General features: G+C 52.6%; 1 protein-coding gene across 5 annotated transcripts in view; it reads left to right on the forward strand.

Annotated features, from left to right (window-relative positions):
* Positions 1 to 4,885: 4,885 nt before the first annotated feature.
* Positions 4,886 to 19,307, forward strand: part of KCNA2 (potassium voltage-gated channel subfamily A member 2) — a 40,267-nt gene continuing 25,845 nt past the window's right edge. The window contains exons 1-3 of one of the 5 annotated variants that reach the window (XM_055139804.1): positions 4,886 to 5,007; positions 6,810 to 7,069; positions 7,564 to 19,124. In XM_055139804.1, the coding sequence (XP_054995779.1) occupies positions 7,712 to 9,211 (1,500 nt within the window). In that variant the 5' untranslated portion in view covers positions 4,886 to 5,007; positions 6,810 to 7,069; positions 7,564 to 7,711 and the 3' untranslated portion in view covers positions 9,212 to 19,124. Of the gene's footprint in view, positions 5,008 to 5,431; positions 5,614 to 5,990; positions 6,290 to 6,809; positions 7,070 to 7,563; positions 19,125 to 19,307 lie in introns of those variants that run through there. The other 4 variants (XM_055139805.1, XM_055139806.1, XM_055139802.1 and 1 more) reach the window with 4 other exon arrangements.

Consider the following 19,307-nt stretch of genomic DNA (forward strand, 5'->3'; position numbering starts at 1 on the left):
TGCCTGTTCTGGAGCTGATCCCAGGAGACTTCCTGTAGGAGGCAGCTTTTAGGTAAGAAGGCAACCAGGATGTGACTCATTCTGTTTTTCAGGGGATGAGCAGGCAGGGCACATGCTAGCAGGGCACAACCCCACTTTCTTGGTCTGCTGCAGCACCCTACATGGCCCTGGGCACTGCAGGGTTTCCAGAAACAGAAGCAGTGCCACCCAGGGATGTCAAGTCTCAGAGTTGAGAGGCAGAGGGAGCTGCCGGCACTGTCGGATGATGTTCACAGGTTCACTAACACTGTGGGGGTGTTGCTCTGTGCTGGTGGGGACCAGACACAGGTGCAGGTCAGAGAAAGAGGCACCTGTGCTCTCAGGACATGCTCCATCTAGCAGAAAACCTGCACCCACCCTGCCTCTCAAGGATCTTAGGGTGATGGACCCATGTTCCAGGTAGCAGAAAGGCTTGAAGTGGGGTTGGGACAAGAGAGAAGGTTCTAGAAGACTCACAGGGATATGGCATGGGATTAAAATGAGGGAAGGAGCATTGGGTGGTGCCATTAGCCCAGGCAACAGCAAGCAGACTGTCCAGCAGCTATGTGTCTCCTGAGCCAGTCCTCAGATGAGCACCCCAGACCTGGCTCTCAGTGCCCTCAACAGGCATTGGCCCTTCCAGTTCACAATGAAATCAGAGACCCCAGAAAACCTCCCTCTTGGGGTCACAGGGAGGGCAGGAAGCAGCCAGGGCACCAGGCTGCCCACTCCCAGGCATCTCAGGGGCTGTGAGGACAGACTTCTGCGAGGGGAACAAGGAAAGGGTGAACACTAGGTGGCAAGAGACCCTGGACTCAGGAGAGCTGTGAGGAAGCAGGTAGAGTGGGGAGGGAAATGCCAGGAGGGGCTTTGGGCCTTAGGATCCCATTCGTGGGGAGGAAGAGGGAACTGACAGGGAGAAAGGGGATCATAAATGGGCACAGAGGTCTGGACCCAGACACGCCTGGGAGAAGCAAGGGACAGAGGAGGAAGAGGGAACAGGAAAGGAGCAAGTATATGCAAGGGGCAAGCAAGTGACAGATGTGGGGAGTTGTCAGGACAGGTGAGGAGGAACAGAGAGCTGAGAATGCCCAGGTCTGGGCTGAGAGAGTTGAGTGAAAGTGGCCTCTTCCCTGCTAAAGAGAGGGTGAGGGGGAACCAGACATGGGCAGGGGACCGCTAGGGCCACAGCTGTGGACAGGCCCAGAGCTAGATGGAGCAAACTTTGCTTCCTTTTCCCCCACTGGGCAGGTGGGCTCTGGGCACTGAGCTGTTCAGGCTACATCCTATGCATGGGGTGGTCTTGTGGCACCTGCCACATAGCACAGAGTGTCCCCTGACAGCCATAAGAGAGACTGCAGCATTCAGAGTCACCTCCCCAACCCCAATGGCCTTGCCCCCACCACCATGGCCTGTGAGAGTCCAGCGTCCCCCAAATGCCATAACACTGGGGGGGGGGTCACAGCCCTCCTGCTCATGGACCAGCCTCCTCGGGCAACGAAAACCACAGGAGGCCCAGCCATCACTCCTCATGAACTTCCCCCACTTTCCCTAATAGGGGAGTCCAGAGAGGCCGTGGGGGCAATGCTGAGAGCACTGTGTGCTGAGCGCTGGCATCACTGGAGGAGCACCCTTCAAAGGATTGGCACAACAGTCACACAATCAGAACATGCAGTTGAGGAGCTGAGTCACCGTATGTGCCCCAGCAGGCACCCGTGGCTAGACTCTGATATGGCACAATTGTGCTTTGGGAGGTCAGTGAAGGTGGTGGGACATGCACCCATGAAGCCCAACTGGGGGCTCCAAACCATGAGAGGGGGTCACTGCCATGAGCCATTCCCTTACATACTCTTGATTTGGCCAAGATTTGCAGAACCATGCAAGGTTCTGCAACAAATCCAAGGCAAGTGCTGGGGCCCAGACCCTCCACACAGGAGTCCCTTGGAGGTAGCTGGAGTTAATCCCAGATGTCTTCATGTAGGAGGCAGTCTTGAGGTAAGAAGACCAGGATGAAGCTCATTCTAATTCTAGTGAAAGCGCAGCCAGAAGACATACAGGCAGGGCACACTGAGGAGATCAGCACCGGCCATGACAAGAACAGCAGACTCTTCTGCACTGATGACACTCTGCTTCTCCAAGTATGTTCACAACCTTGAGTCCATCACCAACAGCACCAACTTCTATGGGTCCAGGCCCCCTCCACAGGCTCTGTGAATCTGCCAAGAAGCTGCAAATTTCACTGGATGAAATCCACGTTCCTAAGTGCAGGAATCAAGCCCAGAGGCCTGGCGCTCAGCAAGCAGAGGAAGCAGGTAGCAGGCTGGAGTGGAGATTTGTCGAATCAGACTTGAGCACGGTCCCAGAATCACCACTTACCACTAAATCTCCCTGGACAGCGGCTTGTCCTCGAGGAGCTTCCGTGTCTTCATCTGTCACAGAGGGAGAATGGCATCTTTCCCACTGAGCGGTTACAGGGATTAAATGAAAGGACCTTTGGAAAGCTGTCAGCCAGCTCCCAGGCTGCCCTTCCTGCCGCCGCGCAGCACTGCCCCCTGCAGGCGGGTATGGGCGGGGTGGGGAAGGTGGAAGGTCACAATCCTGTAAGGAATGAGAATCGGCCCTTGGGGTGGGTCAATGAGAAGGGCATTCTGGGAGACTCCCAATGTTGATAAAAGGTGCTGGAATTGGACAGAAAAATAGTTACAGGGGTCAAGGCCCTTGCCTTGCACACAGTCAACTGGGGTTTGAATCTCTGGCACCACAAAGGAGTCCCTGAGCACCACCAGGAGTAATCCCTAGGCCCAGAACTATAAGTAAACCCTGTGATCAGGTAGGTGAAGCCCACCTACCCCCAAAATAAAGGTGATTGGAAGAACTAGAAAATGGTCCTTCTTTAACCTTCCCTGAGTTGGCAGGGCGCCCTTGGAGCTTCATTATCACCTTCTCCTTTCCATGGCCCATGCTTTCTGCATTGGGACAGATTCCCCACCTCTCTGACACCCCCCCCCCCCCGCCCTGCTTCTCTGTGGAAGGCCAGGCCCGAGCCCCAAGCAGAGCAACAAACTGAAGGAGAAGGAAATGGTCTTAGGGGGCTAACCTGACCCAGGAAAGAGATCAGGTGCCCCCCTATTTGGGGAACTCAGACTAAGAAATGGTGAGTGCCTTAGGGCTGGAAAGTGAGCTCACGGCAGCAGGACTAGGTTTGGCTGGCTGGCAGTTTTCTCTCTGTAACTCATTTAATCCTCACTGCCCTGGGAAGCAATCTTTCTGTCCCACTCGACAAATTAGGAAACAGACTCTGGGAATTTAAATAACTCACATTCACACAACTAGTAAGTGTGGAAGCTCGGAACCTGGCCCATGTTCTTCCCTCCCACGATGCTGCTGAAGCCAGGGACACCTTCAGGGCGGGCGCCAAGCCCGGTGCTCCCCATCAGCCTCTGCCAGACTTCTCTCCTCATCTCTCCTTTAATTTATTTGGGGGTATGTTCCCATTTAGAGCCATCTCTGCAAGGGGAGGAAGCAGACTAGCATATGCCACTCAAGCATCACAGCAGAGATCAGAAGGGGGGTGCCAAAGAGGGCAATGAAACTGAAGGGCTGCTCATTTGTCCTGAGCCATGGTTAAGATGGAGGGGGGGGTGCTGTGAAGCAAATCCCTGCGCCACCATGAAAGTGACCTCAGACAGGTGGCTGTGCCACACTGGGCTTCAGTCTCCTTTTCCATGTAAGATGAAGATGTTAGAGGTCAAGTGAAGCTCCTCCTGGAACTGTGAAGATCCCAGTATCACCCTGGGGTGCTTAGCTCAGTGTCTGATTCATGGCCAGATCTATCACCAATGAGCATGATTACAAATTCTCCCTCTAGAGCCCGGCTCTGGCCATGGCTTGTTTGAACAAAGAGTGGACAATGGTAACATATAAATGGGGCACCATGGAGATGGCACTCGATGTTTAACTGACATGAGGACCCAGGGTGCCCGTAGTAGAGACAGAATTGCTGGCTGTGGAGGCAAAGTTGTTCTAGAATACAGAAGGAGGAGAGTTTGGTGAAGAAGGTGGGACTGGAAGGAAGCTCAAGGAAAATGAAATATGGGACACCCCACGGCAGAGAGAGGGTGGATGATGGGCCCTGTGAGCAGATATAGGAGTTGGGAGCTAGAAAGGCTTTCCTGGAGGTACCCAGGGGAGACCTCATCTTTCCTGAAGTGTTTGCTGAGAACTAAACTCTGTATCCCTAAAATGTAAGCATCATTTTAGCCCAGAGCTAGCCCATCTGACAGATGACACTGAGTCAGGAATCTCTGGCTGGCCTGTCTAGTAGCTGGCAGGGATTTAAGTCACAATCTGGTCCATCAAAACCCCCAAGGCTGTACTGTGTGGGACCCACACAGTCCCAGGCCCCAAGCCTCAACCAGCAGGCCTTGGAGCCATAGTCACCTCTCGACACCACCTAGAACACTGCCTTCCAAAGCCCCCCACCCCATGAAGCTCCTAGGCATGCCCAAACAATCCTTCACAGCAACTGGGGCAAGGACAGGCCCAGAGGGGAGAGTCAGAAACAGTTTCCCTAGCTGGAGACAGCTCAAGGGGGCCAAGTCTGGAACAGTGACCAAGGGATGCCAGAACAGAAACGGCACGTGGGCCCTGAGCCTCTCATGGGGGAGAGGGATGTCCCCCAGGGGACAATCCGAACTGGCCTTCCCACACACATTCTCCCCCAAACAAAGGGAATCTTCCTCCTCTGCTCACTCCAGGGCGCACTCCAGAGTCTGGACGCCCCCCTGCCAGCCGGCTCAGTCAGGGGCTAGGGGACCGTATTTTGCGCGGAGCGCCCTTGGCTATCCTGGCCCCTGGGGGAAGGGAGTCGCCAGGGCCAGCTCTACAGTTCGGCCTGTTTCTGCTGCAGCTCCCGAGGGCAGTGGCAAATTTCTGCCACCGCGCGGCCCCTCACCTGCTGCATTCCCCTGCCAGAGCCAAGCCGGGCGGGTAAGCAGGCGGCGGGGAGGCGGGCAGGAGGAGGGGGCGCCGGCCAGGGGAGGGTCTACAGATTGAAGTCTGAGAGGCTGGGCATAAAGGCAACCGTTCTCCCGCGGGACCGGGTTCCTGCTCGGGCCTGGGAGAGCTGCTATTGATCTGCCCTCCGTGCCTCCTTCATACTGTTGGCACGATCCTCTCCTTCCGCGCGCTCCTCAACTTCTGCCCTCCCCCCCCACCCCCCGCCCGGCGCCCCCGTGCCCCGCCCCGCCCCCACCTGGCCCCGGGGAACATCCCCGGAGCCTCCCCTCCACGACACGCTGCTTCGCAACGCCAGACGCAGCCTGCTAAACGCACGGGGTGCTCTGCTGGCGGGCTGGGGGCGCGGCGCCGGCTCGGGCCGCCCCCTCCGGCCCCTTTAATTCGAGTTCGCAGCCGGGCCAGGTGCGGCGCTGCGTGGCGCGGTGCGGCGCGGTGCGGCTGCGGGCGGGCGGCGGCCGGGGCGCTCCGTACGCGCCGCCCGCGGGACTGCAGAGCCGGCGCCCGGCTGGCCGCCCGCACCCGCCGCCGCCTGCAGCCCCCCAGCGGCATGGAGGCTCCGGGGAGCGGTCCGCGAGGGTAAACGCGCGGGGGTCGCGGGGAGGCGGCGTGCAGGGCAGGGCCGGGACCCCCGGCGCAGTGTGCGGAGATGGGGCGGCTGCTCACCGGGCCCCGCGGCGTGGCCGCGCCCCCGGGACCCCCGCGCCGGGCAGGCAGCCGGGACCGGGGGTCGCAGCGAGTTCCTCACCGCACCCCGGAGTTCGGATTCCGGTAGACTCGGGGCAGCCTCGCGAGTGCCCGGCGCGAACCTCGGCGGTGCGCCCACTGCGGGAGCCCCGGGGCCGGGCAGGAGCGGGTTAAGGCGGCGCTGGAAGCGGCGCGCGGGGAGGAATCCCGGCCGGAACCCCGAGACTGGGCGCAGGGGTGGGGGGGTGCAGACCCCGCAGCCAGCCCCTGACCCGGGCCGCGGGACTGGGCCCGGCGGGGGGCAGTCCTGAACCCCCCCACCCCCCGCGTCCTGTGGGCTCCTGTGTCCCGGTCGCCCCGCAGCCTCGCGGCTCGCCCGGCAGAGCGTTTGTTCCACGTTCCTAGTGATTCTGTCTTGGGGGAGAAATGGGTGGTGGAGCTCCTGCCCAGTTCAAATGCCTCCTGCCGCTCGGGGAGGCAGCCCAGGGACCCCGAGGGCGAATGAGTCCAGGGACCCAGGCTGCCAGCTTTGGCAACTTCAGTCTCCGGGTAGGAGGGTTCTTCCTAGGTGAGCCCCCATCCCCAAAGGCGTGTCGGGAGGGTCGGTTTGGTCCTGGACCCTGCTGGAGCCCTCACACGGCCCCTCAACCCTGCGGGAAGGAAGCCCAGCCCTGAGAAGACATGGGGTGGGGGGGGGCCCGAGGGGGAGCTCCTAACCTGGCATACGTGATAGAGCCGCTGCTAGTGGCTACTGAGGACCAGTGGGGCAACCCGCTCAGCCCAGGGACTCCCCCAGAGGAGACAGGCCCAGCCAAGCCTGCCAGTCCTGTTTTCTGGGAGAAAAGGCTGTTGGTGGGCAGCTGCCTGCCCCAAGGAGGCCAGAAGAGGGAGGGGTGTGGGGGCTACGACTCAGGTGTGACATCAGAAGGAAGGTGGGGATGGCAAGGAAGGGTTGAGACCCCCTAATCTTGGCACCCAAAGCCACAATTCCCCGTTGCTGCTGATTTCTCCACACCCCTGCCCTCACCAGGACACCAGAAGGTCTCCAGCTTTTGCTGAGCTGTGCATCTTGCTTCCTTTCTTCAAAGGTTTCCCAGCCCAGCCCTGCTGTCAAGCCCCACTCTGCACCCCTGACAAGGCATCCCCGCTGCCCTGGCCGCCTGGCGCAGCTCTAGAGCTCACCTCTGGGACCCGCAGCCTGCCCTCCTGCCCAGAATGACTCACCACTATTTCTAGAGTGTGAAGACGTGATGGGGCGTCGGGCTGCCAGTCCAAGCATCTAGGACTCAGCAGCCGAGCAGCCCTGTGAGGAAGAGGAAGAAGGCTCTTCCCATCCCCGCCTGACCAGGTAAATCACCCTGTCATTCAGTAACAGCCACGTGCATGGTGGCTGGGGTGGGGCAGAGAGGAAGTCCCAAGGTCCTGGCTGTGACCCCCCACCCCCCACCTCCCAGGGGGGTGCAGATATCATTGATGTTCTTGGGGGGGGACTCCCTCTTCCCCTCTGATTTCTCCATGAAGCCCATGCAGTGCACAGGGGTCCATGCAGGTCATTCCAGAACTTCCTTGAGGCCCTGCCTGCCTCTGTTCTCCTCTGATCCGACTGCGAACTCAAATTAAAGGGTCAGAGGGGGCGGTCCACACCCTCCGTATCCTGAACCTTATGAAAGTCAGGCTAGCCTTTCAGCCATGCAGGTGACGCTCCCTGTCACAACTCTTGGCTTGGGGGGGAGGGGGCGGGGGGGGGGGCTGGAGAGGATTGGGGGGGTGGAGTGGCAGCCCAGGAGTGGGGCTATTGGTCGAATAGTCGCACACACTGACTCTGCCTGTCTTTCAACGCAGCAAGGCTGTATCTGTGGTTCCTGGGGGCTCTGGCACCCGAGCCCAGGCCAATGCTTCTACGTTTCCCGGGGCCCTTAGCAGCACCCTGAGCTCCCTGCCGACAGGCAGCTGGAAAGCATAGTGGGAGGCACTTTTCTCAGTATCCATTATGACAGTGGCCACTGGAGACCCGGCAGATGAGGCGGCAGCCCTGCCAGGGCACCCACAGGACACCTATGACCCCGAGGCAGACCACGAGTGTTGTGAGAGAGTGGTGATCAACATCTCGGGCCTGCGGTTTGAAACCCAGCTCAAGACCCTCGCTCAGTTCCCAGAGACCCTCCTTGGGGACCCAAAGAAGCGGATGCGCTACTTTGACCCCCTTCGTAATGAGTACTTCTTTGACCGGAACCGCCCCAGCTTTGATGCCATTTTGTACTACTACCAGTCTGGGGGCCGCCTGCGGCGTCCTGTGAATGTGCCCTTAGACATCTTCTCCGAAGAGATCCGCTTCTACGAGCTGGGTGAGGAGGCCATGGAGATGTTTCGGGAAGACGAGGGCTACATCAAAGAGGAGGAGCGACCTCTGCCTGAGAATGAATTTCAGAGACAGGTGTGGCTGCTCTTCGAGTACCCCGAGAGCTCGGGGCCGGCTAGGATTATAGCAATCGTGTCTGTCATGGTCATCCTGATCTCCATCGTCAGCTTCTGCCTAGAGACACTGCCCATCTTCCGGGATGAGAATGAAGACATGCATAGCAGTGGAGTGACATTCCACACCTATTCCAACAGCTCCATGGGGTACCAGCAGTCCACATCCTTCACTGACCCGTTCTTCATTGTCGAGACCCTCTGCATCATCTGGTTCTCCTTTGAATTCTTGGTGAGGTTCTTTGCCTGTCCCAGCAAAGCTGGCTTCTTCACCAACATCATGAACATCATTGATATCGTGGCCATCATCCCCTACTTCATCACCCTGGGCACCGAGCTGGCTGAGAAGCCAGAAGATGCCCAGCAGGGGCAGCAGGCCATGTCCCTGGCCATCCTCCGTGTCATCCGCTTGGTAAGAGTCTTTCGGATTTTCAAGTTGTCCAGACACTCCAAAGGTCTCCAGATTCTAGGTCAGACCCTCAAAGCTAGCATGAGAGAGTTGGGCCTCCTGATCTTCTTCCTCTTCATCGGGGTCATCCTGTTCTCTAGTGCTGTCTATTTCGCAGAGGCTGATGAGCGAGATTCCCAGTTCCCCAGCATCCCGGATGCCTTCTGGTGGGCAGTAGTCTCCATGACAACTGTAGGCTATGGAGACATGGTTCCAACTACCATTGGGGGAAAGATTGTGGGTTCCTTGTGTGCAATTGCAGGTGTATTAACCATTGCCTTACCGGTCCCCGTCATTGTGTCCAATTTCAACTATTTCTACCATCGGGAGACAGAGGGAGAGGAGCAGGCCCAGTACTTGCAAGTGACGAGCTGTCCAAAGATCCCCTCCTCCCCTGACCTAAAGAAAAGTAGAAGTGCCTCTACCATTAGTAAGTCTGATTACATGGAGATCCAGGAAGGGGTAAACAACAGTAACGAGGACTTTAGAGAGGAGAACTTGAAAACAGCCAACTGTACCTTGGCTAATACAAACTATGTGAATATTACCAAAATGTTAACGGATGTCTGATTGAAACCTGCTCACATACTCACAGCCCAGTGGAACTAATGCAGATATTGCATAATAGCCTGCATTCTAGTCAGCGTGTTCTACAGTGTGTATCTGGTTTTGCATGGAAAGCAATAGTCGTGCAAGTAACTTTTGATCTTTTGATTTTTGATTTAGAACACAGAATATCTATTCATGGCTTTTATGCAGATCTTCATCACTGACTTAGGGGTTTCCAAAGAGGGGAGTCACCAGTGGAGCCAGAATTTCAGAAAGATAGATTGGGGCCACCTCACATCCAGTGCATAAACCTGCCACATCAGTGCCACGTTCCCTTCCTAGTTCAATGCATACAGCACCCGGATGTGCCTCCCGGCCACCCCCCCCACCCCCACCCCATTTCAACCTACCACCCTGCTTCACAGAGGAAAACCTTGGTGGCTTCACACTCAAGCTCTGGTAATAATTACAAAAGGTCATCCTCATTTTTTGGGGGGGGAGCGGCATTGAAAGGAACAAACAGTCCTGCGTGTTGAAATTACTTTTTATGTCACAAGGCTGGGGTTTGTGAATTGGCGTTGCCAAGTAGCTACTCTGGAGGCTTGTGTTTCATAACGGAAAATGCTGCATTGGTTTTTTTTTTTTTTTCTCTGCAGTGTCGCTGTAAGGGAAACCCAGGGGAGGGATAGCTAGTTAATATGACCAAATGTGAGTTGTCAAGTTTCACATTGGCTTCCTTGGGCCAGTGGAGAGAAGCAAACCCACCAAGGAGCCTCTCGACTTCAGAGTTGACCATTTCTGTGGGCTTTGGGATCACCGAGGCCCATGTGTCTGCTGGAGTTTACAGACCTGTTTTCCCGAGCGCTGCCACCCAGCAAAGCCGACACTGCAGTGAAATCCCAGTGATGTGATTGAGCTGCATGGGTGTTTGTTGCATGAATCTCAATATATAAAACACAGGAGATAACCTATTTTTATTAGTAGCCTACACAGTATTCATATTTAGAGTATTAATAGCCTGGGCAGGGCACTGAACTAGGGTTTTGTTCCCCTCCACAGGATGACAAAAGCTCTCAATCAAAGAAAAGTCTTGGCTATCTTGACTGGGGAAACAAAACTTCTGGCCGTCCAGCTTACCCCATCCTTGTTCTTCCAAATGGGCGGCACAGGCCTCTACCTAGGCAGGAGAGTGAGCAGGAAGAATAGTGTCTAAACACCTCATGTAAAATGCATCTATGGATGAAGCTAGACTTGGGCTTAACTGTATAGCTGACCAGGACATCAGGTCCTTAGAACTGGTGGATCTGTGGATCCAGTGTACATAAACAAATATATATATATATGTATACATATATATATTGCGTATCTCTTACATGAGTCCCTCTACCTAGCTAGCTGTAGGAAAAAATAATTGCATTTGAACCTTGTATACGCTTATGCAATATTTTTGACACAGGGCAATTTATGCATGTGTTTGACTATGTGCACTAGAGTGTATGTATATACATACACAGATATATAATACCTACGTGTGTGCATATGTGTCTCTATGTATGCACACACATACATATACATATGTATATTCACTCTCTGGAGTTCAGGTTCAGGGGCAAATCCACTGCTCTGTGAGTTGGTTGTCTCAGAGGCCTCGTGAGTTCATTGGTTTCATGGGTAACCCTACTGGGCCTGGGTTTGCTGCCATTGCTTCAAACACTCCAGTCTTCATGGATTCTAGACGTTAGAATTGTCTTTCTGCCCTCCATGTGCTGCAGCTTCAGTCCCCCATAGCTGAAGCTTGTCTTACTGAGTGCACAAGGGGCCTAAGGTCCTCACAGCTCCCGCTGTCCTGGGCCAGACTCACCCCCTCAAAGCCCAGCCTCCTCTCTCCAGTGCATCCTGTGAATCATCTCCATGCTCACCTCTCCCCACCCTTCTGGGTTGGCATCATCATTGATTCTTCATCAGTCCCTTTCCTCAGTCTTTCCCGAAAGAGCCAGCATGGGAGGGCACCAAGGAGTAAGCTCTAGAGAACCCATATTCAGGGCCTGGCCTCTGTGTGGAAGCTACTGAATGTCAAGGACTGGACAATGAAGTTCCTAAGTCATCCCCAAGCATACTTTCAAGTGCCCGGCTCTAACTCTCTCCCTGTTGAACTGGCAAGCAGAGCTGTTCAAAGAGAACCAAAGATGGGTAAAGAAACCTTCCTTGGCCCAGAGCAGGCTCAGAGTGGATGAGCAACGCACAGTCTAAAGGTAGAGGGCAGGCTGGCCCTGGAAGGGAACGCGGAGGGGAAGCATTTGCCTCACAAACTGGGTTTTGCCTTTCAGTGAAATAGCTAAAATTTCACTTCCCTTCCCCCTACCCCCACCCCAACACAGAGTTTCCCAGTGATTACTCCAGCCCTACCCTCACTGTTGGCCATTTAGCACCTACAGTTACCTTGTGGGGTGGGGCACCAATCAAGGTGCTAAGGCCCAGGTGCCGATTAATACCTGGTCACCCACATCCCCTATGTCTGCAGGGCATCCCGGCCCAGCGCAAAGCCTCTCGGTTTCTCTTCCTCTCCTTCATGGAAAGTGGTGCTGAATTTCCAAGACATGGGGAGGAAGACACAGGCCTTTGGAAAATTGATAGCAAAACACTCTACTCAAAGGGTAGACAGTTTATTTCAGTGTCTTGATCTGAGCCTAGAAAATGTTCACAGGCATGCCTGCATGTATTACTACCACAAAATAGATACTCTGTCACCATGCACCAATATCAAATATGCAGCACATAGATAAAGTACACAAGAGACCAACTTAATGAGATGGGCATGCCAAGACAACAGATAATTATACCTATATCCAAAATATGCATGTTCAACTCAGAACGTACACAGAGAACTACCTACACCATGTGCATAGAGGCAGTCTGCCATCAGATACAAATACACAGACCTACATGGACATAATGTGGTACACAACTCCATGGATGCATTTATACCATGGACATAAATACAAAAAAAAGATGCAGATATTTTACTGTTGTTTCTGCATACAAAATAGAATAAGTTCAATGTGTTAATGCAAGGCACACAAGAAACCTTCATTCGTAGAAGTAACACAGTGCACCACACATGCCCAAAAACAGTCTTGATACCCATGCAGTGCATACTCACACTCAGGTTCATTGCTCTGTCCCCAGAGCTGTGAAGGAGCAGGTAGTAGGTAAAGGTTCTATTGTGCTACCTTTTCCTAGCCTGCATCCATTTCTCTCAATACTCTCCGGGGAGATTCCTTTTCTAGTCTCTTCTTTCATCCCCCGGATTTCAGAGAAATAGACCCTCCTGTCCCCAAGGTTTAAAGCAGAAATATGGGCTCTCGGTGAAAAGCAGATCTCCAATTAATATTGGCATTTCATGGCCTTTCAACCTGTCCACCTTCCTCCACCAGAAGAAGCACCTGGGACAGCTGGCAGCCCGTGTGTGTGTGTGTGTGTGTGTGTGTGTGTGTGTGTGTGTGCGCACACACACCTCACCTTGGCATACCCTTTCCTTTGAAGGGAAGGGTATCTCTACAACCCCATAGCTCAGGGTCCTCTGGGTCTTTAGATTCAGCCTTGTTTCCTTGCAATTCTTGAAATCAGTGATGATTCCAACACTTGGGATCCTGAACTCAGAACCAGAATGAAGTAATCCCCTAATGTTTTTTTGGTCTGCAGACCTGATTGTGCCTCTCTCCCCCCAAGGCTGGCTGGCTCAGAAAGCCCAGATCAGATATAGACTTGTCTTTGGGACCAGCCACCACTTACTGTGGCATTTCACTTCCTCATGGGAATTGGCCTAGTGGGATCAACCCTGTGTCCTCTCTGTGGTTGTTCAATTTCAGGCCTCCTCTGTTTCTCCAGCCTCCCATCCTGTCACTGTGCTTTGAGGAAACACACTGCAGTTCATCAGTTCAGCTAAACTGAAATATGATTAAGGACATAAACCTCAGTGCTCAGCAAGTTGATAGAAGTCTTTGAGAGGCTGACTTTTAGCCTGTATTTGAAGACCAGATTTCCAGGCCTGGTCAGAGTACCTGGCCTGGAAGAGCTTCTGGGTGGCCCCCAGAGCTGGATCAGCCCACTAGGGCCAGTGAGAGCTCATGTTTGGCAAAGATGTTGCCTCCAATTAAGTGAGGACTTGAAGTCAGGTTTGCCATTAGGTTTTGAGGCTGTCACTCCTGTGGCCATTCCAGGTGTGTATACCCCTCCCTCCCAAGGTGACTCGATGTTCCTGGAGTGATAGCCACGGTAGGGAATGAACATGGAATGTGGGCCTTTCTGGAATTTCCAGATCAAGGCACCAAAGTTCCCTTTAGCCTCAGCAAAAGCCCCCAAAGGCTCAAACTTTCAAGAAGGTTGGGATTTTCTGGAAGCTAAAAGAGGTCCATGGAAAAAATATGGGGGAGATTGTAAGGAGGAGAGCATAAGTGAACGGGTCAAGTTTCAGATGCTTTTCAGGAGCCCACATTTAATCAGGTCATAATAAAAGTCCCGTGCTTCCTGATGCATGGGTGGCATCCACACTCCCTCCCTTCCCCTCTGGTTCTCTCTGTCCATCTGATGTGGGGCAGGCATGTCACCAGAAGGAGCACTTTCCCAAGGTACCCCAAGAGGATGTACCTGAAGGCTTCTCTAGCACTACTGACTTGAGTGTCCAGCCTAGGTGTCATGTGTCTCATCCTTTCTGCTCGGGATCCTACCTGGATCCCTCACTCCACTGTAGTGAAGTCTTTGGCCAACTTGCCTTCATGGTCATCTGTGAAATAGAAATGCCGGTGGAGTGAACCTAGTGTCGTCTGAAATCTCCGGCTAGGGCTTCAGTGCTGTCCAATGGAGAGGAGAGAAAGGCTGGCCTTCCCACAAGAATACCTGGGACAGCTTGGAAATTTCATAAGTGGGTGGCACCCCTGGGCAGCAGAAGCCCGTGCTTTTAATAATTGTCCCAGGAATGGGAATAGCAGCAGAGTCCAGCTCCACCTCTCCAGGGGTCCACTGTTCTAACAGACCTTCTCTGGGCTGGTCCACATAAGCTGCAGGGTGCTCCCGGATGCCACATGGAGTCTCCTCTAGCCTGGTAGTGCCCAGGACCTTAACCTCAGTAACTTCATTAGCTGCCTGAGTCAAGTGGTGGCCACAGAGTGGAGGGAAATGACCCCATGTGGGCCTTCGTATCAGGGTTGTTTACAGTTTTTCCACATAAGACCCCTTTTCATCAAAGAAATTGTCACACAGGCCTGGGTGTGTCTATAATTAGGATGCATAACAAACATTGACTCATCATAAATCATAATTGATTTTAAAACAAAGCTTTTGCAAAGCCCTTCTGTGGGGTGGCACCCTCAGTATAAGAAGTCAGGCACACTCCTCGCACTGGGCCCTTGTTTACTCAGGGTCTGTGCCCCAAGTCACAAGGGGCTAGAAGCAGATGGGAGTGGAAAATGTTCTATAAGGTATGGTGGTTCTCTTTGCCAAACCAATCTAGTTTCCTTCTCCCGGCTTTTTTTTTTTTTTTGGAGGGATGGGAGTGGTGGTGTTGGGCCACACTTGGCAGTGCTCAGGGATGACTCCTGGCTCTGTGCTCAGGGATCACTCCTGGCAGGGATAGGGGGACTATATGGGGTTCCAGGGATCAAACCCAGATCAGCCGCATGCAAGGCAAGTGCCCTCCCCACTATACTATCGCTCCAGCCCACCTTCTCCCAGCTTTCAGCTTCCTGTTCCTCCACAGCTCACTCCATCTCTCATAGTTTGTGTTTGAATATTTTTTAAGAGGAAAAGTGCAATAACATAAATAGTGACTGTTTTCTTTAGCAATAGCTATTTCAAAAATCTTGTTCTCAGGACTGAAAAGGGATAGTACCTGGCTTCTCAGATAATGCCCTTGGCCTCTGGGCATTAGGTCACTGTCTCTGTAGTTCCCTCAACTTGACCCTAGTTCCCATGACTCTGGTCTTCTGAGACACTGACCTTCCTTCTGGAATAGACACCCCAGGGGTATCTATGGAGGCTGGGAAGGCCCTTGAGAAGCCTCTTTGTCACACCTTGCTTTTGTCTCCTTAGGCATCTCTATCCTTCTCTCCCTCCATCCATTCATCCGTTTGCCCATTTGCTCTCACACAGCATTCACACAACCTCTGGACATGGAAACCTTGAGTTTGTGCATCTCGATGACTTTTAGTCAATCTGGCAGGGTGTAATGGAAGCCTACAGGAAAGCGCTTACAAGTAGATAAGAATAAAGCATCCTGAGCCATTACAGAAGATCATTTCCATGCACTAAAAGCCATTACTTGATCCATTTGTTTCCCTTCCTCCCCTCCCTGGGGAGATGGATGTTGGGGCAATGTGGCCTGAAAGTTTGCACCTGGGATCAGTAGCCTGGCAGACTTGGGGATTTGCCCTTGACTGTTCTTCAGAATAAGCTGACTTGCTTAACCAAAGGGACTCCAGAGGGAGCATCAAGGAGGGAACCACCATTTTGTAAGTAGATGTCTTTAGGGATAGACATTTGAGTGGTTAGGGCATAGCATGAGGGAAATAAAGTTCCCACTCTGGTATGCAGTTGCACAAACATATAAAAGTGTACACATAACTAGTCTCCTTTCCTGAAAACTGTGTGGTGGCTCAGACTCAGACTGGACAGTCAGGGAAGGCTGAATCCCAGGGTCCCCTTCCATTCCTTTTCAGTGTACCTTGCTCTCTACAGGAGTGTACAGCAAAACCTCAGTTAACTGACGGGGAAATCCTCAGGGAAGGAAGCATTTGGTTGCTTTACAATCATGGGTATTTGAATGGGAATGAGAAAATGTGTTTTGGTTCAACCTTTATACTAAAAAAAATTCTAAGTAGGTTAGTATAAACTTTCCTGCCTTAGTAAGTGGTTTGTTTGACAGAAGACCTTGTATCACTCAGGGTCAACACTCCAAACCTCAGTTCTCAGTATACAGAAAAGCAGATGGAGAAGACCAAAGAGATGGGCTGAATGTATACTGGCTACAGACAGACCCGAAAGTTGACCATTAGGGCGCATTCTGCCTCCTCAGATAATGCCCGTTGCTGTCATTAGCTGCTTTCTACTGGAAGTACAAGAAGACAACATAATTTTCATTAACTGAGGTTTGGGCTCATTGGTCCTGAGTTACCAGAGGTTTTCCATATATACATATATCTGTGTGTATATATATGTATATGTATATATATGTATAGTATATGTATATATATATGTACACTACTGTTTCAAAAGGATACAGTTATACAGTGACCAATTCCCTTAGCTTCAGTATTGTGAAATAAATTTGGAAATTCAAGAAATAAAACGCATCTATTGAATTGTTTTTAAATGACCTTCCTTTGCATTCTTACCACCCATCCAGTTCAGTTCCTTTCTTCTGCAGAGGGACCTCTCTAGAAGGTGGTCCTCGATTAACAAAAGCTGGAGTTCCAAGGATCACCTCTCTCTTTTCCCTCCCAGGTGCTGCCTAACTCCAGGATAAAAGGAAAATCAGGTCTAGGCAGTGCTTTAGCCTTTGTACTGTCTGCCCCTGGCTGGATGTAACCTCATCACTGAGCCCCAGAAAAGTTTTTCCCAACTTTGTAACTGTAGGTGGAGTAGGAAGCTGACTGTAAGACCTAGCTGCAGCGTGATCTGTTGAGGGTTTTTTTTTTCCTCCTTGTTATTGGCGGTGTCTAAGGTTGGAATTTTTTGAGGAAGTTCAAATGGTCCTTCTTAAAAAAGTGAATGGTGCCTGCCTGGTACAGGGAGAGATGAGTGGCAGCCAGTGAAAGGGACAAGCCCGGCAATGGTGGATTCTGACCTAATCTCAGCCCAAAAGGCTCAGAGCTGCTGCCATCTGGTTGCCTCTTGGGAGAAACAGTTGAGTCTGAGCTAAAACATACTCTCAGTCTCCCTTTTTCTGAGCAGGCCAAAGCTCGCCCACTGGGAGAGCTTCCTAGCCTCACTTCCTACCTTTGACCGGGTGCCTTTCAGGAAGGAAAAGACTGATTTCTCACTGGTATTTGGAGGGGCTGCTGGTGGAAGGAGGGTTGCCTGCCATCACCCACCACCCCCAACAGTCCTCCATGCTGACTAAGCCAGCAGCTCCTAAGATGCCCATAAACCCAACTTAGAGTGGCCGGCTGGAGGGGGGTGCGAAGTTGGAGAGCCTGTCAGGATGGACGTATCTGGCACGGCATGACCTCAGCGTGGCAGCAGGTCTAACTGTCTGTGCTTCTCTGCACTCCTAAAATAGTCTAATATGTTCCAGACAAGTTTGCAGCTGAAGCGCGCTTTATTCCACTGACGGATGCACGGGGCAGGTGTGGTTACGTAAGCGCAACGGACAGAAACGTGAGGCAGTGAGGATGTGGTTGCGAATCAGGACTGTAGGCAACTCCTCAGAGGGCAGAGTATCCAGCCCCTGTGTCTCTTCCATCCTCAGGAGACATTTCTAAGCTCTGCCTCTTCTTAAAAAGGGTTTCCTAGAGACTGACTACCTTGTTTGTGTGAGTGTATAAACATTCTCTCTGGTACAGAAAGCAGCAGGGAGGCGGGGGCTGGGAGCATGGGAGTACTTAGGGACCCACCCTTGCTCCCAATTTCTATGTCAGCTACTCGCTTCCCCACCCCCACCCCCAGCAGGTGAAGGGAAGGGCAAGGTCAGTGTCCTACCAGGTTGCACTGGACAGGTGCAAGCAGCCACAGGCTGAGCAACGGGAGAGAAAAGCAAGAAAGGGCAGCCTGGCTGCCCTGGCGAGGGCAACTCTCAGCTTTGGAGCTCTGGACATGCTCTGTGGCTGCCCCAGTTCTGCCTTCACGTGGGATCCAGCGACCCAGTTTCCTTTTGTTGTCGTGCTTGGATGATTCCTTCATTTCGAAGGCCTCAGGAAGCTGGAGAGTCCCATGATTGAGCTGCAGCCCTGCTGAGAAAACAGCGTCCTCGCCAAATGGGCCTCTGCCTGGGTTTCTGCATCCCTGTAGCCCTCACTTTGCTAAGGGTAATCTTGGAACAGTTGGGATTAATGGTGCCAGCAATCCAGGAGAACTCTCTTTAGCATCACAGACGCAGCTGTCCAGCCTGTGAGTGCAGGAGGCTGTTTCCTTGTCAACACCCGTGTGCTTATGTGCTTACAAAGCCTGTCTCTGAGGAGTTTATGTATCTCACAGACACAGACACACACACACACACACACACAGAGTGTGGAAATGGCTGCTCGGTAGGCTTAAGCAGCACAGACTCTCATTAGGGTTCACCCTGGCTTCCTCGTTGCTCATGCATGACTGCGGCTGCCTTCCCACACCCTACTAATTGTCTCTAATAATTGCCGAAAACTCCAAAGAAGAGAGGCAGATAAATAGGCCTCCATGGGATCAATAAGAGAAGGAATTCCAAGGTTGATGGTAAAGCTTCATAAGGGTGATGCTGAAAGGGAACCGGGGTCTCCATGGTGATCAGGGGCCGGGGACCAATGGGAGCTGGAGGCGGAGCAGGGCTGGGGGGAAACTCATGGGAGTTGGGAGTCACTTAACTATTTGTTTGCTTCATGAAAATGTAGACACCAGCTGTAACCACATTGCACAGGATGTATAGATAGTATCATTCTTGCTGACATATTCTGGAAGCTTTCAGCCCCACCAACACTGCCCCGCCCAGGACTTCTGCAGCTGAGAGTTCCTGTGTCAGTAGGGTCTGATATTTGTACATAGGTTATACATATATGTGTACATATGTGCCTCAATGAATATTGCCTGTCCACCTGACCATGGGTGTACATAGACTTCATAGAGCTCCACCACCTTTTGTAAATACCGACACAAGTAAATACGTATATAAATATATATTACTGAGGATTTATTTTAACATCGTTCTGTGTGAAATGAAAAACATAAATAAAATTTTTGACAGACACTAGTCAGTCCCTTCTTCCTTGTAACCCAGATTAATGCCCTTTGCCATGCAAGTGTGCCTGCCTCTCTTCTGCTGCCATTCTGCCAGGCAGGATGGGGGCAGTACAAGCTGCAGGCAGGGGGTGTGCATGACAAAGCTGGAGAGAGGTTTGAGTCTACCTCCTCACTTTGGGAGTACTTCTAGGGG

Source organism: Sorex araneus, chromosome 5 (genome assembly GCF_027595985.1).
Source record: "Sorex araneus isolate mSorAra2 chromosome 5, mSorAra2.pri, whole genome shotgun sequence".
Lineage (NCBI taxonomy): Eukaryota > Metazoa > Chordata > Mammalia > Eulipotyphla > Soricidae > Sorex > Sorex araneus.